This window comes from Hyposmocoma kahamanoa, unplaced genomic scaffold (assembly GCF_003589595.1).
Source record: "Hyposmocoma kahamanoa isolate Upper Pololo Valley unplaced genomic scaffold, ASM358959v1 93, whole genome shotgun sequence".
NCBI classification, from domain to species: domain Eukaryota; kingdom Metazoa; phylum Arthropoda; class Insecta; order Lepidoptera; family Cosmopterigidae; genus Hyposmocoma; species Hyposmocoma kahamanoa.
Window position 1 is genome coordinate 15,846,783 of NW_020654810.1, and position 27,183 is coordinate 15,873,965.

The 27,183-nt window shown below is 35.7% G+C and overlaps 2 protein-coding genes across 4 annotated transcripts in view; one reads left to right on the forward strand and one right to left on the reverse strand.

Annotated features, from left to right (window-relative positions):
* Positions 1-3,610: 3,610 nt before the first annotated feature.
* Positions 3,611-15,704, reverse strand: LOC113237417 (isocitrate dehydrogenase [NADP] cytoplasmic). Of its 3 annotated transcripts, none has more exons than XM_026473871.1 (3): positions 15,562-15,667; positions 15,324-15,482; positions 3,611-4,936 (listed from the first exon to the last, which is right to left on the reverse strand). In XM_026473871.1, exon 3 carries the CDS (start codon positions 4,924-4,926, stop codon positions 3,700-3,702), a length of 1,227 nt encoding a protein of 408 aa, XP_026329656.1. In that variant the 5' UTR covers positions 4,927-4,936; positions 15,324-15,482; positions 15,562-15,667; the 3' UTR covers positions 3,611-3,699. The 3 variants fall into 3 exon arrangements, with proteins under 3 accessions (XP_026329656.1, XP_026329657.1, XP_026329658.1); XM_026473872.1 differs by having other exon boundaries at positions 3,611-4,942; XM_026473873.1 differs by lacking the exon at positions 15,324-15,482 and having other exon boundaries at positions 15,562-15,704.
* Positions 15,705-17,090: 1,386 nt separating this feature from the next.
* Positions 17,091-27,183, forward strand: part of LOC113237073 — a 12,830-nt gene continuing 2,737 nt past the window's right edge. The window contains exons 1-7 of the mRNA XM_026473333.1: positions 17,091-17,383; positions 17,796-17,999; positions 20,980-21,048; positions 21,508-21,651; positions 21,845-22,042; positions 22,366-22,506; positions 23,361-24,124. Of these exons, the coding sequence (XP_026329118.1) occupies positions 17,225-17,383; positions 17,796-17,999; positions 20,980-21,048; positions 21,508-21,651; positions 21,845-22,042; positions 22,366-22,506; positions 23,361-24,124 (1,679 nt within the window). The 5' untranslated portion in view covers positions 17,091-17,224. The remainder of the gene's footprint in view (positions 17,384-17,795; positions 18,000-20,979; positions 21,049-21,507; positions 21,652-21,844; positions 22,043-22,365; positions 22,507-23,360; positions 24,125-27,183) is intronic.

The following is a 27,183-nucleotide window of genomic DNA, read 5'->3' on the forward strand; positions in this document are numbered from 1 at the left end:
ATGAGATATTATATGCGTTGCCAGACTTTGAGAACGCTGCTTTCTCGCTTTTTAAAGAACTCCATACGCAAAAAAAAACACTTCAGGAGGGACCGAGAAAGGGAGCCCATTCCACACCTTCACACGTGTTTGGTCTATACTTCACACGCTTTATAACTCCTTTAGATTCGAAATTCAAAATCAACTGACTTATTCAGTTGTGAAAATCTTTTGAGATTTTTACGATCATGTAAACGAATACGTCAGTGGTTAACGGTTTATACAGTGGGCATTGGAAGAGGAGGTCCCGGGTTCGATTTCCAGTAGGACCAAACTGGGAAACTTTCTAAATTGGTTCTTGTCTGGGTGTTCTGGTAAGTGCCCTAGAATGAATTCCGTTGCTCTGGTACTCATAGTACAGGGAATTCCTTCGTTTGAAATCAGGCAATTGGTGCGGTTGACTAAAAAAAAATAGTTTAGGAAGATCTCATCAACCAACCTGCATAATAGTTAAAGTAGCTTATTAAACTAAAAAAAGAGTTTATCTCGTAAAGTACATAAAAATAGTAACAGGTATGATCGTTACTATTATCTACGCTTCAAACTCACAACCCATAGCAAATGGTAAAATATAACCTGGCAATGTATCAAAAGTAATGCAGAGAGTTCTACTTACCTAATTACTATTTTTACTTTGTCAACAGTATGTATATCCTGTACCTCGCTCACCCTCTAGTGACGTTTATAATGGTATCAACGTCACTAGAGGGTCCCTGCGTAGCTAAACCTCGTTGTATCATGTCATTTGCTCTATGTTTTTAATCAATTGCTTTACTTTACGGTACAGGAAGTCTCATTGTACCGAAACCAGCGTGTCGAAGATGGATTTTTTAGAATTCAGGCAAGAACACTTAAAAAGCGTTATTGTTGCGCGCATGTCTCTAAGAAAAAATATTTTTCTATATACGTGTGTAAGTAGACGAAAAGGTTTAGTTACTAGTAACGCCATCTAGATCAACGATTTGGAATTTTTATGGACACAGTACGCCCAATATTTTTACACTATTAATTTTCAAGAGATAATTAACCGACTTTAAAAAAGGAGGAGGTTCTCAATTCGACTGTATGTTTTTTTGTATGTATGTTACGCGATAACTCCGGTATTTGTGAACCGATTTTCATGATTCTTTTTTTGTTGGAAAGGGGGTACTTCCATAGTGGTCCTATTTAATTTTGAAGAAAATTATCCACCTCTAAGGGTGGATGTTCACGCATGAAGATTAATTTTTATAAATAGCGTCTAAATTTTACTTAAGGAGCAATTATTTTAATGGTTGATTTTGCTATTTTTCCTATTCAAGGCGTTTTTTTCTCCATATACTTTGAGTAGTGAGCACCAATTTTTATTATCTCCAGTATCAAGTCCTGTATAGTGGCGAACGAGGGGATATTTCAATAAAACTTAGCAAATAGACGTAATTCCACGTTGAGGTCGGTTTTTTAGTACTCTGTGCTGAGATTATAATTTTAATTATATCAATATATTAAATAAAAAAGAAAAGTAGTAAATATTAATAAAATTGAAGTAGCTAGACTAGAGCACCTTGTGAAAAAATTCGCCCAGGGAAATACTATGCACCTTACCTATTTCTGCCGCCGCACATTAATATGAGCATTATTACTTCATTTCGGTTTTGAAGGGTAAGGGTGCTGGTGAAATTACAGGAACTTGGGACTTGTCAACGTATGTCTCAGAGTGACGGGCGCAGTAGTAGGTATCTTTGTGATTTAAAACGCTTGAGTGGCAGTGCAACTCTAGCGCCGTTATGCTTTACATGTGGTGTTTTACTTATCACCTGACTGGCACACCTATGACGAGAGTCCAAACGATGAACAGTCTTGGATTGACAATAGATTTCAAACCTGGACTTCCGACATATTACTTCCACCTGTAGCAGAGCCAGTAAAACACTAGGGTCAATTATGAGAGTCGGCTCTCAGTTTAAGGATCCTGGAATTGCTGTGACACTATATAAGTCCTTGGTTCGCAGTTGGCTGGAGTACAATTTTATAATATGGGATCACTCTGAAGCAAAATATGTAATAATGCTGGAAAGAATCCAGCGTAAATTCGCACGTATCTTTATAAACGACTCTATGGGCATTATCCGTTCTTGTATCCGCCTTATCGTCGTCGTATCTTTGTTACTGACATGGTGGGGCTGATACACTTGTACCAAGAAGAAAGGAAACGCTGCTGATACATTATGTCTGGTTGCTGACGAATCAGGTACACAACTCGGACGCGTTGGCGCACTTAGGCCTGGTCGGCGTGCCGTTGCGTTACCCGAGTGCGCGTGCTCGCAGGCCGTATCGCCTCTTCGCCAACAGTGGCACTGCCTCGCGCACGCGGTGCACTGACAACGCACCTACTTCGCGCGCAATTACACTCCTTAACGACTTGCTCACCCAGCATCAGAATTTAAATATATTCTTTGACAATCAGTATGTTATCCGACGCGGGATACTTTTGTTCGTGAACTACCTTTCGAGCATTGGTGTTCTGTAGAGTGGGTAGCATACTGTGCGCAATGTTTTTCAATTAAATTATGTAATATAATTTTTCTCAATTTTATTTTTTAATTTAATCAGATTATAAGCGTTTTGGTAACTTAAATACTGTACGCTTTCAAGTGTTGTTTAAATAAATAAATAAACTCTCATGGAGAGGCGTGTCGCTTATCATCAGGCGCAAAATTTGCTCGTCCCGTATCCTAAAAAAAGGTAAAATTTGAAAATAGATGCTACTTTTTGACTGTAACAAATAACTTTGAGCTTGTTTTGAGTAATATAACAACTATTATAAGTCCAAGTATATTGCTATAGGTACGCACTAGTTACATGGCAGATTATAATTAACTGGACATATTCTTTCTAACTTACAATCAGCAGTGAGACCAACACAATAGGGCGCGACTTGCGCGAGAGCGACATAGAGCGCGTGATTTCTATGCGGGAATAGCAGTATCGCGCGCTGTATGTCGTTCTCGCACAAGTCACGCCTTATCATGCTAGCCCTACAGAATTAGGATTTCTTACAACAACTATTACATTGCCAGTAACTTTAGTCAATAGTTTATTATATACTCACAGCATACAACCAATTGGTAGGTTGGTTGAATGCTATAAGAGTATTACAATAATATATTCCTTGCTTACACAATCGCAAGCATAAAAGTGCATTGTAATGTACTGTATTTGTTCTTTAATAAGATGTGTGACCACCAAAGAACCGACGTCTTAGGGATTACATGACCTTTTAATTGTTTAAAGAAGTAGAACCGTACCTAATACTCGTAATACCTACTTTTTAAAAATGTAAATAATATATTGTTCAAATAAATTACCACACAACATAATACACAATACTAATGGAATTAGTGCCACAATAAGTTATTACCATGTTTAATTCAGTTGCTGAGTACTCAACAAAATGCCTATAAATAAAGTTAACAAATAAGACTAGAGAAATATACATCAAATAAATCCATTTAATAAAATAAGAATTGATTATCATTTGTTAATAACATTGCTCATTAATAAATAATTAAAAGTTGCTAAGATAACAGAAAATACCCTTATGTTCCCATAGATGTGACATTATAGAGATACGAGTTTATAAAAAAATTACAAATTACTACGTTTCTTTTCAATAGACAGTCATTTTCCCAACTTCGTTTTCAAGTTTTCAGCGAGCTTGTTCATAAACTCGAAAGTTTCATAATAGTCTGATTTTTGCACGTTGTTCATGCCTTTAATGCAAATAGCAAGATCTTTAGTCATAATGCCACTTTCAATAGTTTCAATACAAACGGCTTCTAGCGTTTCGGCGAAGTTCTTAAGCTCCCGGTTTCCGTCTAATTTGGCACGGTGCAACAGACCTCTTGTCCATGCAAATATAGACGCAATTGGATTTGTGGACGTCTCCTTCCCTTGTTGATACATACGGTAATGCCTGGTTACCGTGCCATGAGCAGCTTCAGCTTCTACAGTCTTTCCATCGGGACAAACAAGTACTGAAGTCATAAGACCGAGTGATCCGTAACCCTGGGCAACAGAATCAGACTGAACATCACCATCATAATTCTTGCATGCCCACACAAAACCACCTTCAGATTTCATAGCATACGCGACCATGTCATCGATAAGTCTGTGCTCGTACCAAATTCCCGCAGCCTCGTACTGCGCCTTGTATTGCTTCACATAGATTTCTTGGAAAATGTCCTTGAAGCGGCCGTCGTATTTCTTAAGAATGGTGTTCTTCGTGCTCAGGTACAAAGGATACTTCCTATCCAGAGCATATTTGAAGGAAGAGTGGGCAAAATCAATAATGGACTCATCAGTATTGTACATACCAAGAGCAACACCAGCTCCTTTAAACTGGTTAACTACTTGTCTAATGGGTTCTCCCTTAGCAGGGGTAAAGATCAGTTCAAGTTTACCTTCTCCAGGTACAACGAAGTCAGTCGCCTTGTACTGGTCGCCATGTGCGTGACGACCAATAACGATTGGTTTTTCCCAACAGGTCACCAGACGAGGAATGTTTTTACAGATAATAGCCTCCCTGAATACTGTGCCACCAAGAATGTTACGAATAGTGCCGTTGGGGCTTCTCCACATTTGCTTCAGCTTGAATTCTTCAACTCTAACTTCATCAGGCGTAATGGTGGCACACTTGATTCCGACATTGTATTTCTTGACGGCGTTGGCGCAATCTATAGTCACTTGATCATTGGTCTTGTCTCGGTTCTCAATGCCTAAATCGTAAACATGTAATTCAATATCCAAGAAGGGTAAGATGAGTTTTTCCTTAATTAGATCCCAGATTATTCTGGTCATCTCATCTCCCAAGATGTCAACGACCGGTCCAGCCTTGATTTTCGACATTGTGGTAATTCTGAAACAAGTAATGAAATATAATTCAAACCTTGTATGGAAATTCTACAGTACATATGGTTTCATACAGTTTAAACTATGTATATATGTGTGTGTATATATACTATGGAATAATTCTAGGAAAAATATATTAAATAACATATTGAAAGGCGCTTTATTTCGGTAAAACAACATTTAAAATATTAATATTAGAACTTAGAATAACAAAGCATAGAATGATAGTTTCATATCAAACGAACTGTCACAAGTGAGGGAAAAATCAAATTCATGTAGGCTAGTTTTAGTAGTAGATTAATTTTCGGTTTTAGTGAATATTTATATAAGAATACAAATTGAAACGCGTTACTTCCTTGTGGAATGTGATGTTAGTATCTATTTTATGTTTGTCTGACGTATTTTTACACTCATTTACCGCACATTTCGTCATTTTTAGCTAAAATTCTTGAGCTGTTCGCGGTGCAAGTTGACCTTGAGCACTGACGGCCCGCCCGCTCGTAGGCCCTTTGGGAGCGCTTCAATTTGCCTCACTTAGCGTGTGCGGACTAGGTTTCTATGCGTTATTATTCTAAGAATTTGAAGTGATTTTAACTATTAATATATATCTTAAGACGCTGACAAGAGTCGATGACCTTTCGTCGATGACCTTGAACGATAACGCGCCTACTATAATTTCTCCCATAAGGTGGCGCCATACGCCCCGATGCGGTAAGAGTGTGATAGTTGGACCTTCCGCTTGATTTAACATAATATTGGTTGCCGCTAACAGATGGCGTTGTACTTAAAATACACACATGCTATCAAACCAAAAAATATCAAAGCATATAAGAACTGGATATGTTATGCAAACAAGAAACAACCCACACCTCGAGTGAAATTGAGTTATGTATTTAGGTAGAACACCAGACGTGTCCTTTACCCGCTCACAAAAGATGCTGGCAACATACTAAGCCAAAACGGAGTAAAATAAAAGTCCTTCAGGGTACCAACCCTAAATAAGTAACTTTTAAATAGCTAAAAAGAACCTTGCTGCTTAACTTCATATAATGTCTTTTTTAAAATATGTTAAACGGATCCACGTCACATGTACTGAAGTACTGTAGATCTTTGGCGCTTTCATTACGAAATCTAGAACATGGTTCTCGTTAACTAAATAAAAAGATACATAATGTTTTCTATTTATTGCTACATAATGTAAAAGTTTCCCTATGCTTCTCACTGCTACAGTCGTTCTCACTGCTACAGTATATAGTTTGTCTCTAATAGAGATGCGCCGAGTACAAATTTTGCCGAGTAACCGAGTACCGAATATTACTCGGTTTAACATTTGCCGAGCCGAGTACTCGTCCGAGTTACTCGGTTCATTACAACCGGAACGCGATGATCCTAATAGCCCCCGTTGCTCTAGAATTAGGCCGATATGTCAATGAAAGTGTATTGTCGCGAGAGCAGAGTCCTTTCCAATGGTGGGCAGAGCATAAAACAAAATATCCAAAACTGGCACAGTTCGCACGAGTGTTTTTATGTGCACTTTTATGTGCACAAGCACTGTGTATAGCGAGTGGTTATTTGCCGAAGCGGGTAATGTGTATGAAGAAAAAAGGAACATACTATTACCTGAACGCGCAGAAAGCCTTGTAAATATTCCTACATCATAACTTGCCATTGTTAAATTTTAAATATTAATAATGTCTCTGTTAAAACTGCCTCTGTGGCCGAACGGTTACCATGCCGGATTGCCACGCAGAGGTCCCAGGTTCGATTCCCGGGCCGGGAGAAATATTTGTATGACCTACATTTGTTTCTCTCGTGAGTTTGGATGTAAACTGTGGTTGTCTATATGTGTGTCCATGGCACCCGCAACACAGGGTTTCCCTAGTGCGGGGCTATGTTGAGTGTGTATTATTAAAAAAAAAAAAAAATGTAAACTTTCTTTTTAAATTACTAAATTCCTAGAAATTGTTACAATTGTCTGCAATTTCTGGTAATAATCTCTTTTGAAAGTCTTAAATATATTGTTGATTTTACTTTATTACGTCTATAGCTGTGATGCTTCATTTTAACCGAGTACTCTTCTCATAAACCGAGTTATTCGGCCGAGTACACCGAGTACCGAGTAGCAAACGAGTACTCGGCGCATCTCTAGTCTCAAATACCTTACCTATTTATTTCTTCACACCGTTTTTACTAAAATCTAATTATCTCGAAAATTTTGTAGGTTGGTTATAGTTTGCATAACTATGTCCAACTACATATCTCGTAAGTATCGTGCTCGACGGTAGACAGCCGATTACAATACAATATAAATTAATTTGTCAAAACCATGTCAAAACAGAGATCTGGCAACGTATCCCACGAACGCAAGCTACGCAGCAGAAGTTTTCAACGTTGCAATTTTACTAAATAATCAAGGACGCAAATAATAATTTCATTTTTGTTTTGAATACTTTGTGTTTTAGGTTCTAATCCAACCAAAAATATATTTTTTTATTCTCACTTAATGGTAAAAAATTTGACTTTTTTTAAAATATTTTGTTTTGATTTCAACGAATTGGTGCATTATATTTACTTATTTACGTATTTTTTGTGTATGATATTTTTTCACACTGTTAAGTGCCTGTCCATAATTTGCAAGCAAATATTTAGCTCATACTTTAGTAGTCTTTTATTTAAAACAAATAAAGTGTTAGGATCAAGATAAGTACCATTTAAATAACCACACCAAATTTGGTAGTAAGCAAGTTTGGTTTGCCCGAGAAAAATATTTCAAAAAATAACCACAAGTCTCTCTGTAATCCAGTTTTTGTATTACCTAAGACAATAAGCAATATTCTACTATTTTCAAAGTTCCACGTGCTATGTTATCGCCTAAAAACTTACACAAAAACACCATATTTAAGCGATTTTGGGCACCTCATCGCCTTAACTACTAAGGTAAACTTTTAATTGATTATAGATGTTTTTTTAAAAAACACGCAATAATTCAAATGTGTAATGTCACTACATAACTTTAACGTAAACCGTAACTTGTTTTTTATAAAGTGCAGAAATGTCAGTCAATCGTCAAAATCCGAAAAGTCAGCTCACCGAAACTATGACTTTAGAATTTGAGACTAAGCGAAAAGTTGATATTTGTAATTAACATACAGTTGTAACTTTTATCATCCTTGACAAGGAGTGATATGGAGTGATAATTACGTTTTTATACGGTGTCAGTTACAGTGTAATGACAATTTCTAACTTACCAAAGACTTTTAAAACACTGCTGTTATAATCGAGACATTGTTTTTGTTCTGAACTATTCTAAATTATAAATAGATGATAATCTTAAGGTCACTTTCGGTTAAATAAAATATCACAATATCCACAAAGTTTTCTCATAAACATAAATAGGTGCTGTATTGTTTTAGTAATCTTACGCTATATTTTGATAACCCTGAAGTGATACTAAGAGGATCTCAAAATTAATATACTACGTATTGTCATATAATTTTTATACGAAGGCTGGGAAATTTAAAAGAAAATTATCTATTTGTACTTATTTACGAAATCACGTGACAGATTTACATCATTTCATTTCTTATCAAGGTTTGGTACTGACCCTTTATATATTTGTTATTATTTTGTCGTATCTGCTCCACTGGGGGTACGTAATGTCAATAATACGCGCGGCTATTATCAGTAGCTGACTTATGACGTGAATATGAAATGAAATATATATACACCGCTGCATAAGGCTTGACCCGTAGATAAGAAATTATATAACTACACAATAAAGGAAATAATGTCCCGGACTCACTTTCTGTCATGTGGTTTATTCGTCCTAGGTCACGCACGATAATGATTCACGCCTACATACGATTGAGGAAGTTTTCCTTTTCAACTTCAGTGGTATTTGTCATGTAGTTTTTAAAAGCACCCTATACCTTTAAAAAATTAATAACTTAGTTTCAACATTTTCAGATTTTTATAAACATAGCCTGTTAAGGGCAAATACAATAAATAAACACAGAAACCATGAATTTGTCACTTTGTGCCCCACTCCTGGGCAGTCTTCGCATGGAATAATTGTAACGTCAAAGGGACAAAATTTTAATTATTATGTTATTTAGACAATATAATATTGTTTTTATTTAAATTAATTTTCAACCTAAACCAGCTTTTGCCAGCTTAATAAGGAAGGATAAAATTGCTAATACTTGTATTACGTGCACAAAATGGCTTTCAGTGTCTAAGTACTGTGATTAACATAACTGAGTAGGTTAGATACATCTTACATATAATTTTAGTTCTACACCTTTTTTATATAAGTTTAAATGTTTAATATTCATAAATCGGTCAATATAGACACAGCTGAACGTAAAGTGGTAACCGTTTTTTATAGACATTTGCCAAACTTAGGAAGTATTCTTAATATCACAAATACGTTGTTATCTGTTGCCATTATATCTTAAATGCCTTGAGAGTGTATGGTACAGGTATAGATGGGTAGCTCTCAAATAGATAGTATATATTGTAATTTAAAGCAAATTTATAATTTTCATAAACCAAATGAAAAAAGAAATACGAGGAAAAAGCAATTTGCACAAAAGCATTGAACAATTTAGCTAGGAAGAAATAAGTTAATGAAAAAATGATATCAGGTTTCAGAGATCAGATACAATGTCGGTTATCTTATAGTAAATCCTACAGACGTATAAATTTCGTATATCTGTGATATCATAACATAATAGTTTAACTATTGATCCAGTATACATAGGTATTGATAATAGTTATAACATATAATTTGATAAAAAGTCACAAAGTTGAAAATACATTTAAATTCATTGAATCTTAATTAAAACACTCCACACCTTTACAAAATAAAAGATAGCCTGTTTAGGGTAATACCATGTGGTCTGTGGGTAATACTATAAATCTTGACATTGGCATTTTTAAGTGCCCAACTGGTGGGAATGGAATAATTAATAAGTTCAAAGGCATAAACTTTTAATTATTTTTATATACATATATTCGGAAGCAATTAAAATCCACTTTAATCATAATGAATTAACAGAAAAAGAAATTAAGAATATAAGTAACAATAATGTAGCTTTTGACGTATTTAGAATTACGTACATAACTACGCACAATGTTAGATATGATGCCATAAGAGGAAGAAAATGTCGATATAACATAGATAAAAATTGTAATATTGATCAAAATCGCGTGATAAATACTGTAAACTCGAAATGATATCAGAAAAACAGGTACAATTGGAATAAGCCTTTTTTATTGGTTAAGATTTTGACTGACTGCGACGACAACTGCGACGTCCTGCGGTTTTAACTGTGGGCGCTGGACGAGGAGGTGCCGAGTTCGATTCCAAAAAGACCAGTTTGAGAAAATATTTCTTTCTAAATTAGTTCTAGCCTGGGTGTTCCGGGTATCTGGGAGTATCCTGGTACTCTCATACCACAGGAAATTCTCTAGTTTGAGATCAGATAATGGGTGTGATTGTTTGGCACATTTTTTATTTAACATCTGATGGATGGAAAAAATGCTCTATTACCTGTAATTATGTATAAATAGTGTTTATTTTATAGTATATTATGTACGAAATTAAAAATAGTAATCATTATTAAACTCGTTACATTAACTATGTGTACAGACAAGAACACGTCAAGCTTGACACTTTGTACTTTGGACCGTTCTTATCTTAAGCGGCATAGAGTTGGATTTAAGCATTAAGTGTCAAATAATAAGGGAATTCAAGGGTGATCTAATTGCAACGGGAAAAATCGAGTATCATAATTATCCAATCACGATTATTAAATCAGAGATGCAAGATTAAAATTATCTTTCAAGCTGTATGATCAGAGATCAGAAAAGGCAAAGTCACAGAATTGTTTTACTGTATTTTGTTCTATATAGTCGACATGTAACTAACAATCATTTTACAATCGTAGAGAGTTTAGAAAAACGTTTTTTCCCAAAAATAATTACATAGGCAGGCATTACCCATTCTAAGTGTACAATATACTCTGCCTATTCTAATCTTTGCTTATGATTCTGGTGTGTGCGTTTTGTGTATATGATTAATATTGATACTTCTTCAGTCATCATTATGTAGGTTTACTGAATTATATTTGTATCTAGGTTTGGCACACTAAACCACATAAGTTTATTCATTGCTTGACAAAAGCATATAAGTAAAATTTATTGTTTCACCTTAAGTTCTAGTGACGTCTTTTTCAACCTTATCATCCTCCTCACATCTTCCAACATTATAAGCAACACAAACAATTATAAATACGTTTTAAAAAATTTAGTATTTTTTACATTTGTGCTTAAGCGTGCTGACGACTATATTACAAACATCATAAACAACTGACTTCTAACAATTCATCAGATTATACTTCTATAAAAAATATGAAATATTTAAATAGATTGGTCTAAACAATGATAACTTTGTGCGGTAACAGTAGAAGTGAGGGTGGGAGTCGTAGAGGAAGATGATTGCACATTTCAACTTACTGCCCTACTATCTACCAGAGATCTAAAAAGTGTCCGACTGTACAACAAAAACTGGCAAGTTCATTTTTGGTAAATTTATTGTTTTGTAAAAATTCATGAACCAAATTTTTTTGTCTATTTTGTTAGTAACAATAGTCCTGTGTTGTTGTTAATATTTTACAAATAGTCCCACTGCCCTACTATCTACCACAGATCTAAAAAGTGTCCGACTGTACAACAAAAACTTGCAAGTTCATTTTTGGTAAATTTATTGTTTTGTAAAAATTCATGAAACAAAACTTTTTGTCTATTTTGTTAGTAACAATAGTCCTGTGTTGTTGTTAATATTTTACAAATAGTCATGTGTACATTAGTACAAGTCATGATGTATATGTAACCACATTTTTTCATCTTTTAACATCTTTCATATTTGTATTGCCTAGTTTGTGATAGATAGATAATACATGAAAATATTTTTCTTTAACATGTTCACTGCCACGTGTATACCCTGATATACACCCAATGTTTGTCTCAGGCCAGTGTATCCCTGACTATACACAGGTAAGGCTTGCCTCCTTAGGCATATCTCAGTGTATACATATGTACATAGTTTCGAACATTTTGAATGAGCGTTTGAAAGCCCTCACAAATTGTTCAGTGTTTTTGGGACTTAAATATCTATGATAGTTTAGTGGTAGGAACCCTAGTAGAAGTCAGAAGGAGCAGTGGACCTTATCCACAACTTGCACGTGTCCGAAGAAGCATCTTTCTCGGACCACGATGGATAATATTCAGCTTAAAAACAGCCGTCAAAGAACAACAACCGAAACGGAATCCCCGAAAAATTTATCGTAAACTATACACGGACAAACTACACCAGAGCCTGAGGAACCGGTAGCACCGGGAAGACTGCTGGACCAAGCACAGATAGAAACACAGGTTAAAGAACTTACATCAAACATATTGAACAGCTATAACTCTGCATGCCCGCTGAGTGACTCAGTCCCGCAACAAGGCCAACACTGGTGGGGGCCTGAGCTTGAGAGACTACGAAGAAGGGTAAAGAGACGCTTCAATAGTGCATAGAACACATGTGCGGATGAGGATTCAGGAGCACCACGTCATGGCGAGGCTACTGTGGGAACATCACGTCTTGTGCACAAGGAAACAGAATAAGGAAAATTCAACTGAGCTAGGTTCAATACGCAAAATAGACAACACATACACAACTTCCCCTACGGAAACGGAAAGAACCCAACTGGAAGCACATTTCCCAGGATGTAGGTTCGTCCAAGACGACAGGTGCGAAGAAATGAACTACATAACATCAATCCATAACTGGCGATACCTGAACAAGTAGTAACATACGAAAAGACAAAATGGACAGTAAACACCTTTGAACCGTACAAAGCTCCGGGCCAAGATGGAGTATTCCCCGCACTCCTACAATGGGGCGGGGACACACTGGTCCAGCACCTGGTCAACATCTTTCGGGCCTGTCTAGCATTCAGCTATGTGCCCCACAGCTGGCGAGAGGTAAAAGTCATATTTATACCGAAACCAGTAAAATCCGACTACACTGGCGCGAAGTCCTTCAGACCAATCAGCCTCACATCGTTCTTCTTGAACACATTAGACAGGTCATGTGACAGAGAGATGAGGGATGGAGCGCTTAAGAACATACCATTACACGGAAATCAACATGCATACAGCCAAGGCAAATCCACTAAATCGGCCCTACATGCCGTTGTGGGCAAGATAGAAGTGACCCTCAAAGACAAAGCAATCTGCCTAGGCACCTTTATAGATATTGAAGGAGCCTTCGATAAAACGAACTTCTCCAGCATACAATCAGCACTGAGAAGACACGAAGTGGATGAAGTGCTAATTAGCTGGATTAGCAACATGCTGAAACAAAGAACAGTAAAAACAACAACAAATGGCACCCCATGGGCCATAGTAGCGAAGGGGTGCCCTCAAGGAGGGGTATTGTAGCCTCTGCAATGGAACATGGTCGTAAATGACCTCATCATTAAACTAAACAAAGAACATTTCTATACAGTAGGATACGCTGATGACATAGCTATACTGGTAACAGGAAATTATGCCAATACACTCTGCGACATTACACAAGCTGCTCTCCGGATTGTGGAAAGATGGTGCAGAGCATACGAACTATCGGTAAACCCAACAAAGACGGAACTAGTAATGTTTACAAACGAAAGACTACTAGGTAACTACCTTCTACACAAACTCTTCAGTACAGAACTTCAGATATCAACCGAAGTCAAGTACTTGGGAGTAATACTGGACACCAAGTTGAACTGGAACAAGCTGGACAACAAAATGAAAAAGCTACTATCACCTTCTGGCAGTGCCATAGAATGGTAGGTAAACAATGGGGACTTTCACCTAAGATAACTCTATGGCTCTACACAACGGTGATAAGACTCATGGTCAGTTACGGCGCGATAGAATGATGGCCACGAACCACATTGACGACCGCAACCGACAAGCTGGACAAATTCCAAAGACTTGCTTGCATGGCGACGACCGGCTGCATGAGGACAACTCCAACTGCGGCCCTCGAAGCGACACTGGATCTGCGACCCGTCCCACTGTTCATAAGGCAGGAAGCGGCGTCAACAGCAGTGCGTCTAAACAGAGCCGGCCTTTGGAAGCACATGAGGACCCCACATACAGACATCCTTTATAAGACTGTCAATGAGGAACTGGAGGCGACTGTGGATAGGATCCCAAATCAGTACATCTTTGACAAAAAATACAAGATACAATTGTTTGAAGATCCCAACGAAGGACTGAACTCCAGATAGGTCCGAGTCTTCACTGATGGATCTAAAACAAATTCAGGAACAGGTACTGGGGTATTCTCAGAAGACCTCAATATCAGGATATCAACACCGCTTGGTGACCACAACACAGTATTCCAAGCTGAATGCATGGGCATCAAGCTGGTGGCAGACTCAATCATAGCGAGAAGAGTAAAGAATTACTCCATTTGAATACTATCCGACAGATTGTCAGTACTTCAAGCACTGAATAGCTATGACATAAACTCAGGGTTCATTTACGAAAACCATCAAGCACTCATGGAGGTATGTATACAAAACCATGTAACTCTACAGTGGATTAAAGGACACAGCGGCTCACGTTGCAATGACGCAGCAGATAAACTAGCCAGAAAAGGGTCGGACACGGATGCTGTAGGACCAGATTCCATAGTGTCAATCCCCTACCAATAGTCCAGAACAACTATACACAAATGTACAAAATCTTCACATAATAATATAACAATTAAATATATAGTTTCAACTACTTTTTGTTTTTTAATTACTCAATTAATATTGAATGAGATCAAATTTAGTACAAAAAACTTATAAATGATTATATTTTGTACTCATTAATTATTAAGTGTTTATGTTTATTGCATTTTAGATACATTTTGCAAAATGTAGAAAAAAAACTCCCAGGCCAATGTATCCTGCCTGAAAGAACTGAACAAAACAAAACGAATAAAGGGGCACAGGGTCATAATATTAATTCCACACACTAAATTAATACCAATAATATATAAGTAAAAAAGTCTCAGAGGCCCTTGGCGCTAAACGTTTTAAATGGGTACTTGGATGAGCAAGTACCGACTTAAAGTAAAAGAGTATTGCATAAGTCACAAATTAGCAAATAAAAGTCAATTTACATGGAATTGCCATTGTAAATCAAACAAGAACCTTGAAAAGAACTTGTTTGTTACCACAGTACAAAGTTCAATGAGGTTTTGAAATTCACTGAGAATTCACTACAGTGAATTACTTCATAAAGCAGTTTACAAATAATATAGTATCCAGAAACTGTGCCATAATATAATATGCACTTACCTAATAAAGTAGCAACGTCAGTGATAGTAAGGAATATTTAGTAAACAATTCAAGACCTGTCGTTCTCTTCTGAGTACTCCCAAACGACTGATGATATTTGACCGAAACGCTAGGTAACAAATTGACCGGCAAACACTTCACGGGAGAGACAAGGCAAGCCTGTAATTACTTGATAATGTAAACGTTATAATTTATCAGTGTCTGTTTGAGTTGCATAGATTTTAAGTTATGTACATACCTTTCACTTATTTATGAGGAAATTTATACGAAAAATCTTGTTGCGGACACGTCGTACTTAGACGCAGGGAAAGTTCTAAAAGACAAGATAAAATTTTTCCTACTTCGAGTTTCGACACTCACTGACGTCACCAGCTCAGCTGTCAACGCGACCTTTTTGCGATTAAAACGCTGAACGAACACAATTTTCTCGTTCTACCTTTGTTTGCCTTATGTAAACGAGCTATAATACTATCTTTTTTTATTAGCTTAAATGGAGCTTACTGTAACACAATTATTTTGCGCGTGACAAACGTTCATAGAGTTGCGTAATATTATAAATATTATGTAGCTACGTTATTAGAAATTAAATTTATCAGAATAATCTCTAATAAAATCATGTGAATGTAGTTTCACCAGCAATCTTACCCTGAACGCAATAATGGGTATGGATGGTGGTCATGGTTTCCTGGACCAACTAGAAGTTTTAAGTTTATTAAAATTTTTGTAGATAGAAGGTATTTCTAAATACAACAAATAAAATAATTCTGATTCTTAAAATTCACCATAAATAAAACATTCCGATTCTTAGGGTCGTATTCTAGAACTCTTCTCAATGCTCAAGTCAGGACTTGAGTATGATTCAAAGCACTAGAAATCATACTCAAGTCCTTGCCATTAGGGTCGTATTCCCAGTGCTTGAAATCATACACAAGTCTGCTCAAATCCTGACTTGAGCATTGAGTACAGTTCTGGAATACGACCCTTAGAATCGGAATTTTTTTTAATTTATTATATTTAGAAAAATTACCTACAAAAATCTTATTAAATCTAAAACTAAAAGTCAACATTTTGATCTGACTTGTCAAAAAATTAGTTTTATTAGTTTGTATTTTTTCAACACAGTTGTTCGACATTGTCTTCTATGTTGAAATAAATTAATTTTCAGCCGTGTAGTTTTAATATCACCGCTTTTGCAATATTCTCATGTGGCTAAGCCATTATGGCTGTTAAGTAATTTGTGATCTTGTTTGAGTTGAACTATAAAAATCTGTTACGATTATTCATTCATTATACTCTTATGATGTAGATTTAACTGCCTCTTATTGTATGTACGTACATACAAACTATATACATAAAAAAGGTGCTGCGACTTTTGACTTGCGGAAACCCACTCGCTCTATTGTCTATACATACGTAGGTAAGAGCATGTCAAGCTTGACACTTGTACTTTACTTTGTACTTTGGACCGTTCTTATCGCAAGCGGCATAGAGTTGGATTTAAATCTTAAGTGTCAAGCTTGACGTGCTCTTGATCCTGTATATAACATATTATATTAGACACAACACATCAAGCTACACATTGACGGATCTTGCTCCGTTGCACTGAATGAGTTAGTCAGACAAAAGCTTGATGTGCTGTTGACTACAATATACTATGTCTCGACTTGACCCAATTCGATTTGATTTTGTAATCGACTGTACTTACTTGTGACTTTTATATTATTTAGGTTCGTGTGGTGCCGCTCTATTTTATTAACGACAATGGCCGACCAGTCAATGATGCTAGTGTTTTGTGTTTTTGTTCTAATCAATTAGATAGTTTCATACAAAAATGCATTGATATTTTCGCGTAGATTTTATTTGAAGCAAATATATTATAGGAAAGATAATTAAATGAGTCAATGCAAGTCAAAATGGTCGTACAAAAGAGTTGGAATAATGTAGAAGCGTCTCATCAAAATACAGCTTCAGAAAACTCCTCAAGCTCAACATGGAACTTCCAAGCTCCTGCGAAAGCCGTCGTCAATATACGGGGCACGGTTACGACTAGTGTCCCTGTTGTAAGTAGCCCTATAGTTGGAATGTTTTATATTCGTCATATATAGTTGAAGCCAATTTATCATTTGTTAAGTAGCTCTACATACCTTTTTCTTTTCTAATTTTGAGAATTTACTAGAATTGAGTTGAATTTTTCTTTCACAATAATTCAAATAATGACCAAAGGATCCAGGAAATGGATAGCAACGACGGCTATAAATTCGATAGCACCTTCACCTATTACCTACAAGTGTGCAAATTATTAGAACAATTTGAAAGTGAGGTTTGGGAAATTTCTTATATATCTAATTTCATCCACTAGGCTAACAGATATATTGCAGAGTTCTGTGATAAAACATGATATTAAGTGGACACTATTAGTTGTAAGATAATAAGATGATGGTAATGAGAGGCCTAAAGTTTGAATTTTTTCAGAAGCAGCCGGTAACAAGGCAAATAGCAATAAACACTCTAGCTGCAATGCACAGACGGTTCAGCCTGCCAGGCCCAGTGCAGCCTCACTCAAGACCGATATCAGAGTTTCGAGCAAGTGCCAATAAATCTCTTGACATGCTGCGGCAAACGTTACAATCTGCTGTTACAAGAGAGATCGATCAAGTTATTAAGAAGTATTTAGAGGTAAGAAGTTTTACATAGAGTTAAGAAAGTAGCCCCTAGTCAAGAATACCTTACTTCTTTAACACCTTACTACTGGCAATGATAGCTAAATAATTAATACATAAATTGTTCACACTATCTTATAAATGAACTTTCAACATAATATTGCGTTTGGAATATATTGTGTACCTATACACTATTTATGCTAAACGTATTGGAACAAAGCACCTTTTGCCAAAGTAAATAATATAGTTATGAGAAGATGCTAATTTACCTTAAATAGAGAATCAGGTACCAGTTTTGTATAATACCTCCATTTTATTTAGTTCATCTTAAGGACCCAGTGGTTTCAAATAGTCAGTATCTTCCCAACGCCGACAGGTCCTAATGTTAGTAGGTTAATTTAGAAATGCGAGAAAGGCTCTTAAGGAACAATGAACATCACCAATACATCCAATATTAAGGAGCAGAGATTGCAGATGTAAAGATGCAGATGTGCTGCCTTTATCATATCCTAAGCCACTATTGCCTTCTAATCAGCATAAATACCATCCCTGGCGACATGTGCTCCAGGCAGAGGATATAAAATACTATAATAGTTCATCAACTTCATGGAGATGAACATTCCGGGGTTTATCCCTGAAGCCAGGAATTTAATCTATTCCTGGCTTCAGGCATAAGCCCCGGAAAACTGCCTGTACTGTAATGTAATAGGCCCGTTTTGACAGCTAAGAAACATTTAAAAATCGGAATGAAAACATGAAACAATAAACATGGCCATGAAGTGGAATTCCCTGCCTGCAGACTTGTTCCCTGAATGTTATAATTTGGACCTTTTCAAAGCGAGAGTGAATAGGTATTATTTAGGTGTGCATGCTCCATCGTTACTTTCCATCAGGTCAAATGCACACTTACATTTGAATAAAAAAAAAACAAATAATTATGAACTTACTACGAAAGTCTTCATTCACTATTTATCACTACATATAAATAGTTAAGAATTTGAGATAAAATAATCTCACTAAAGAGTACTAAAAAATCGACCTCAAAAGTCATTCATCCCCTAGTTGGCCACCCTTAAAGGTGGAATATGTTCTTCGAATTTAAATGGGACCACTACTGAGGTAACCTCTTTCCACAAAAAGAGAATCATCAAAATCTGTTCACAAATGCCAGAGCTATAGCGTAATATACACAAAAAAAAGTCGAATTGTGAACCTCCTACTTTTTTTGAAGTCGGTTAAGAACGATGTCTAATAAGATTGTGGCACATGACTAGATGACAGTCTCATAAAACAGCTTTTAATTAATCTGCATGAAGATCACTCTAAGACCTAAAAGATGCAATGTTTCTAACCAAGCTAACTTGTATCTCTATCTGCACTGGGCAAAGGTGAACATTGCCTGTGGAAGATGGTTAATGGCTATAATATGCTCCTCATTAATTAGGTATATTCGATACTTACGTATTATTTATTTATATATATTATGGCAATATGTATTGAAAATTCGAGAACCCTTGTCTACCAGCTCACGAAGTCATGGCGCCTCATTATATTGATATAATAAATCTGTATTTTTTATACATACATATATTATTCTGCAGTAAATAAATGAAGAAAACAATAACTGAACGAGTCTCAGACATAAGTTTTTTACTTACTTCGTTTCATCTTTCGGAAAATGATGATAAACAGCCGTACACAGCACGACCATTATAAATAGTAACGTAAAATGATGTTTTATATTTACGTACAAGTTTCGTAATGAATAAATGAAAACTCCCGGCGCATGTATTCCCTCCCCTCTATAACATCGGGTCCTTCAAACGTAGTGTGAAGAAGCATTTGGCCAGACCGGCAAAATGATAGTGACGGAGTGAAGATATTTGTGTTTTCCATCCGTTACTCTCATCTCTGGACTGTATTCGCACTTTCCATCAGGCGCGGTGCAGTCATTTTGCCGAGATACAATAAAAAAAAAAAAAAAAAAAAAAAACTATATTCAAATATCAAAGCCGTCTTCGCACGAAAACGGCTCGCCGGCAGCCTTGTTGTCGTTCAGTCAATGTGACCGGCAATGTGCGGGGCGTGGGGCGGTATCTAAAGCTAGGGAGGGGCGGAGAGTGTCCGTTCTCTTTACTTTTTGTTCTCTGACTGTAGTGAAAAGTAGGGTGATTTGCATTAATATTAGACATAACACAACCTCAATCAACCGTGACCATGGGACCTGTAAAGGGCCCGAAACGTCGCGTTGTTTGAAAAAATAAATATACGCGATTTAAATTCGGAAAAATAGTTTCATTTCCTAAAATAAGTAAATGTTGAAGTTTTTTGTATTCGGACATTAAATTAAATCTATCACACCAAAGGAGGTTGCTACACACATATTAAACATCTTGACTGTCAAAAAGTTTCAGGCTACGACTTTGTATCACCACTAGTAGTAGTTGGCAAGCACTTTGGTTCAAGAAAAGCGTCGAATCTGAAAGTTAATCAGTAGAACATAATCAACTGAGTAATGACTAAGGAAGAAAAACGTCACGGGATTTTTTATTCCATATGGATCTGTATAAATAGAACCATAAGGTTCAAGGACTGATTGCAGATCTATACAAAATAATAAATAAAAAATTATGTGACAGAATACATTTTTGCATCAATTCCGAAATAAAATTTTTAATTACTACAAAATATATAAAAAATAAGTACATCCTTAATCTATCTTTTTCGAATAATAGTGTTGTAACCAATTGGTTGCGGAATTCACCAACTCAATTCGATACTACTTTAAAATAACTAACTTATATTTTGCAAATTTTTAATAGGCTATCAGATTTCGATCTAGCAGCTCTAGTTACATTGCGAAGACAGGTGTTAGAAGGGGTCTGTTAGATTGTGACAACTATAATCTTTCTGCGCTTCAATCCTACTCACAATCGCCTATAATGAGATTTAATCATCAGTGAGTGCAGGTAAAATTTTCGTTTATTTTGTTTCAGAAATTCTTTGTTCCTGCTGTCAATAATATAAGACTGAATTTGGGGGATGAATCTGTAAGTGAAGATCAGGTAATGGCAAAATATACAATCTACAATATTTTTTGTTAATCATTAATTAATGTCTCTCCCTAAGCCCTAGTGTTGGACTGGCTCCAATATTATGAAATTGATTTGATTATAATTGAGACGTATATTGTAATTTGTAAAGAAAATATTGTTTTCATATTTCCTATAGAATTCAACCATAGAAATAAATATTTCGTTTTTTTAAACATTATTCCATAATAAATTTGATGAGATAATTCATTATAGATACAAATCACGATACAAAAATTATAAATTAGTTTTATGTGTGTGAATTTTGTCTTAAGATGTTAAAGAATCATATAATTCATGAGTGACATTGATGATATGATAAATAACTAGCCAGCAGGCTGACACTACATTACTTCGCTATTGGAATGTATTGTATTTCCACTTCAATTGAATGTATTTTAGTATGTACAGGTTTCTTTTTTGCATTTGTAGGTAAGAGCAGTGTGCCGTGCAATGTTGGATGCCACCAGACTTTTATACACCACTCCTCCTCGGCCTACTGCATCTCCATGCGAAACCAGCGATTCGGAATCCAGCAACAGCGCTGATTCAAAGACTTTCATCAAACAAAACAATGTAATTATGATTTTGGCGAAATAATTAAATTTTTAGGTTGTTGGGTGGGATGTATGCCCAAAACACTAATAACCAAAATTGTCATGAATTTTGTACAACAGTAGGACCCACGAAAAGGCTTTGCTATCACTGTTTATTTCAGCGAGGGATAATTTTTAATACATTTAGATTTACATAACATCTTTGTTATTAGTTACAGAGCCCACAAAATAAACGAAAGGAATCAGAAACAGATTCAGACTTAAATGCAAAACGGCCTAAGATTGAGGAAAAATGTGACAGTGGCTCTTCATCACCATTGCCCTCTCCAGCCATCAGAGATCCTGAGAAATGGAACCCAGCAAGATTGACACAAGAGACTCTGTTCATAATGGGGTCCCATGCACACAAGGTAACATTAAATGTTTCTTCTATTAAGTTTTAGTAAGTACATTTTGTAATTGTTGACTAGTCCATGTTTACTTGTATAATAATCTGTGGTGAGTTATAATCAGGCTCAGTTTGTACAGTGTTATAACTTTAATTACAACGAACATTGTAAATATCTTGTCTTATAGTATTTAGTACTCAAGTATATTGAAATAATATTCACCTTTCGTGTTGTTGAAAATGCGTAATTTTGACTGTATAATAGATATAAATTTTTATCTTATCAAACTTTGACCAATATTTGGTTTTTTGTTTATGATGTTATTTTCCATTTTGTGGTTTAAGGTGTTGGGCCTTGGGAATTCGCGTGGTCGGTTATACACTAGACATGCTGGCTTGCTGAGATATCCAGCTGATAGTTCAGATAAGGAATGGATTGCCAGCCATAATCTTGTGAATGCTGTAGGAGGCAAGACTTACATAATGGTATGTTAAAGTTTTGTCTAGCAGATATGGTAAAAATTGAATATTTATAAATGCAACTGTGGGCAGAGATGGACAATTGCCCGGGTTTTAACCCGGCGCTTTGTTAGTGCCAGATTTAAATCGGGTCAAAACTCGTTGACGGGCAGAAACTATCTACAACTAAATCTTTTGGACTAAACATGTTTGTAAATCGAGTCTGGTTCAAATTTAATGATATTATTACAACTAACTATTAAAAAAAAACTTTGCATTCTGATCTACACGATTCGATCGATTTGGCTTTTCGATTGAAACAATCGTTTGAAAATCGTATTGAAATAAATCGATACAAAAAATCGTTACATCGTATGCCCTTGAATCAATCTTTCTAAAAATCTAATAGTAATTTGTATTCTTAGTAGCGATCCACATCCACATCCGAATCCACAGTTATTTATAGGTGGAAACATACTCCGTTTCGTTTTATCACAGGGTTGCAAAGAGGGCCCCGTGTGGAGTGCCTATTTTCGTCTAAAAAAGATTTTTTACATCGAAATTTGTAATAAGTATGGAATTATACTGAACTCCATTTTCGTCGTGTCTGTCCACGATTTCGGGCGGAAATGGGTAAATCCCGGCTTTAGGTTAAAAATCTGGTTGAAACCGGGCGGGCCAACTCTGGCTATGGATAATAGTCAACTATTGAGTTGATTATATCTATTGAGATATAGTTTGCATTGCTGATCCCAAATAGTCGCATCAAAATGTAAACAAGAGATAAAAACTTCTTGCTCTTAAAAATGAAATTTTTAAGGTTTTGTAATTAAGGTGTACTTTTGTAAGTTTTGTTAGAAATAGTGCATTACATATTTTAGGTGTTAGAAGACATTGAAGAACTCGCTCACAGTGAGGCATATCGCCATAATTCTCTGCCCATGCTTGGAGAGCTCACCGGCTTCAAAGTGCCCCCTTTCATGCTAAGGAAAATAAAGATTTATGTCGCGAAAAGAGCCATGACTGGGGACTTAACAAACTCAGACAGCCCTCAACCTTCGACAAGTACGCAGTATGAAATTAAGACCGAAATAAAAGTGGAACCGCAGCAGGATAGCTATGAAAACTTTAATGCTAGTCAATATAATACAGATAATACCAAAGATTTTGCTGACGTAGCCGACATTTGTATTAAGGAGGAAGATTTTGCAGATATAAAAGTGGAAGACATGGAAGATATTAAAGTTGATGACATTAAAGTGGAGAATATGAATGAAGAATTGGATGTTAATAATATCAAGGTTGAGAATATTGATGACCTTAATGTTGAAGGTATTAAGGTCGAAGATATAAAGCTGGAGAATGAGGACTTTGATCTTTGCAAACAGTCTGAGGATGACCAAAGTCATTTAGTTGATGGCTTGTTAGAAGACGATATAGAATTTTTGAGCAGAAACCTTGGCAACATTGAAAGTGAGGCAGATGCACGAAAGACTATAGAAAAATTGACAGGCGCCAATGCAGACACGATCACGTTAGTAGGTGATGAATTCGATTTGGGATCTACTTTAAATACAAGTAATGTAAGTGTCCACATTGTTTCAGGCTTACATGCTTACACATTCAATATTTATCTCACCCATGAGTATGCTAAAGATGATATCTCACTAACATTGAAGATATTAATAGGTGGAAACATGCTCCATTTCGTTTTATCAAAATGGTCTTTAATATCGATAACTTTTCTTATTGATAACTTCAGTAGCCCAGTTAGCACTGTGAATTAAAAATTTCTTGGTTCTGGTTTTGATGTTCTGGGTGTGATGTTTTGATGTTCCAATGTTATTTCCATGATCTGGTATTTAACGTAATTTGCGACCGGGTAATTTGTGAGGTTGTCTGACATTATTACTGACATTATTACATTATTATTACTATTGCTTGTTTATGTGTAGTCATTAAAATGTGACGTAATAAATTTATATTACCGTTTTTAGTAACTCCTACTCTTTGATTGTCATTAATTAAAGCATATTCTTTACAAGTAATAAAAAACCAAAAGCAAGCTATTTATTTCATCAGGTATAACTATTAGTGTTTCAAACAATTAATTGATAATAATACTAATGTAATGATAATGTGCCATATGACCACACCAATTGCCTGATCTCAAACTAGGGAATTCCCGGTACTGTGAGTACCAGAACAACGGAATTCACTCCATTTATTCCAATTATTTACGAGTATATTAAAAAAAAGAATATAAGGTAATAATAATAATAACGCACACACTCAACATTGCCCCGCACTAGGGAAACTCTGTGTCGCGGGTGCCATGGACATACATAGGGTCGTATTCCAGAACTGTACTCAATGCTCAAGTCAGGTTTTGAGCAGACTTGAGTATGATTTCAAGCACTGGAAATAGGACCCTAATGGGAAGGACTTGAGTATGATTTCTAGTGCTTTGAATCATACTCAAGTCGTGACTTGAGCATTGAGTAGAGTTCTAGAATACGACCCTAAGAATCGGAATTGTTTTATTTATGGTGAATTTTAAGAATCAGAATTATTTTATTTGTTGTATTTAGAAATACCTACTATCTACAAAAATTTTAATAAACCTAAAACTTCTAGTTGGTCCAGGAAACCATGACCACACAACACAAATTACACCCGAACTCCCAAGATAAATAAATGTAGGCCATACAAATATTTCTCCCGGCCCGGGAATCGAACCTGGGGCCTCTGCGTGACAGTCCGGCATGGTAACCATTCGGCCACGGAGGCAGTTAAAAGGTTCGTCTACAGTTCAAAACGACAATTTTAAATTTGATCAGCTCTAGCAGAGGTTCACAAGAGTTGTTGTCTTATAGACCATGCGTCATTTTTTTTTTGTTTATGTACGGGCAAGCCAGGCGCCTTTCCCATATTGTTTTTTAAAAGAATTCATTAACTTCAAATCCCATGGTAAACAAGGTAAACAAGAATGGCATAAGTGGAGTTTCGTCAAAAATGTTTATTGCTCCATTAGATACAGAAAAATATAACACATCCTCCTCTATGTGTATTTGACAGCTAACACAGAGGTACTAGATAAGTGTAACCTTAGAGTGAGAAACAATGACCTACCAATAAATGGACGTCGGGGGCGCGCTAAAAAGTGTCCGCACCTGTAGGGCGTTAAAATCGCAGAGCGTCAATCGCGCAACAGTCTTCGTTTGTTCGACTGACAGCGCGGTTGTCAATCATGCAGTACCAATAATAATAACTTGTAAAAATTACTTCAGTAAAGTGTATTTTCATTAAACAAATATATTGTGTTGTCATAGTCCTCATTGAAAAGTGTTATTTTGTACAGTTTTATAGCATTTAACTTATATATAAATGAATCGTAAATATATATTACTAAAGCACAAAATAATCAAATAGCTAACTGTCCTTTTTCTACATATTGTATGCGCAAAAGATGGAAAGAGACCCATTACGTCAGTTTCAAGAAGCTTATATAAACTTCTTGGTCATTTTCAATTGTTCGAACCACAAGCGATTGAAATATTTAGAACAAAGAAACTATAGAGTCGCTTTGATTTTAATCGTATTTTTAAAATGATTTTTTTATTAAACGTTAAAATAACTAACAAAATATTGTTGTACTCGTTTTACGGCTTGAGATTACCTATCAGAAGTCAGAAAATAAATTTGCCCGAAATAACGTTAGCTTGAATTTTCATAATGTCAAATGTATTTTTTTAGGAAGATCACAAAACAAAAGCTAATTTTGTCTTTGTGAAAAGCATCAAAATTACTCGAAAGCGTACCGGTACATTAATTATGGTACACGCTTATTTTCACATTTGTAGTAATATTTGTATGTATGTATCTGCCCAACTATTTACTATTATCTTTAAGTGAATTTGTACAAAATTCGACATAATAATATATATAAAAAATAATTAATATTTACGAGAAAGGCTACTTCATTACTCTTGTGTTCTTTAATTATTAGTATTATAAGTAATTTTTGGTCGAAGCTAAATGTCAATGGTGAGAAATGTAAAAATACATAAGTACAATTTACTGCCTCAGTGGCCGGACGGTTACCGGCTGGTCTGCAACGCAGAGGTCCCGGGTTCGAATTCCCGGGCCGGGAGAAATATTTGTATGGCCTACATTTATTTCTCTTGTGAGTTTGGGTGTAATTTGTGATGTTCTATTTCTGTGTCCATGACACCCGTCACAGGGTTTCGCTTGTGTGTGCGTCATTTATATTTACAATAGTAAATAGATCAATCTGTGGATTATTATATTTATTTTCCAAAAAGCATTTTGAGGGTTGATGTCGACCGCTTTGGAAATAATCGAGCTAGACATTCTTAATAGGAAATAAAACTATTTTTCCGGATTTAAATCGCGTATAATTGTTTTTTCAAACAAACCAACGTTTCGGGCCCTTTACAGGTCACATGGTCACGGTTGACTGAGTTGGTACAGTCTTCAACCAGTTATGTCTAATATTGATGCAAACCACACTATTTTTTCACTATGGTTACAATAGTTATTGATTAAATACCTTATTTTTAAGTTTACAAAGAAAACATTCCAATTTGCGCTACATTAAGTTTTACAAATTATTTTATTGAATGAATTTTTATTAATAGGAAATGAAACTATTTTTCCGGATTTAAATCGCGTATATTTGTT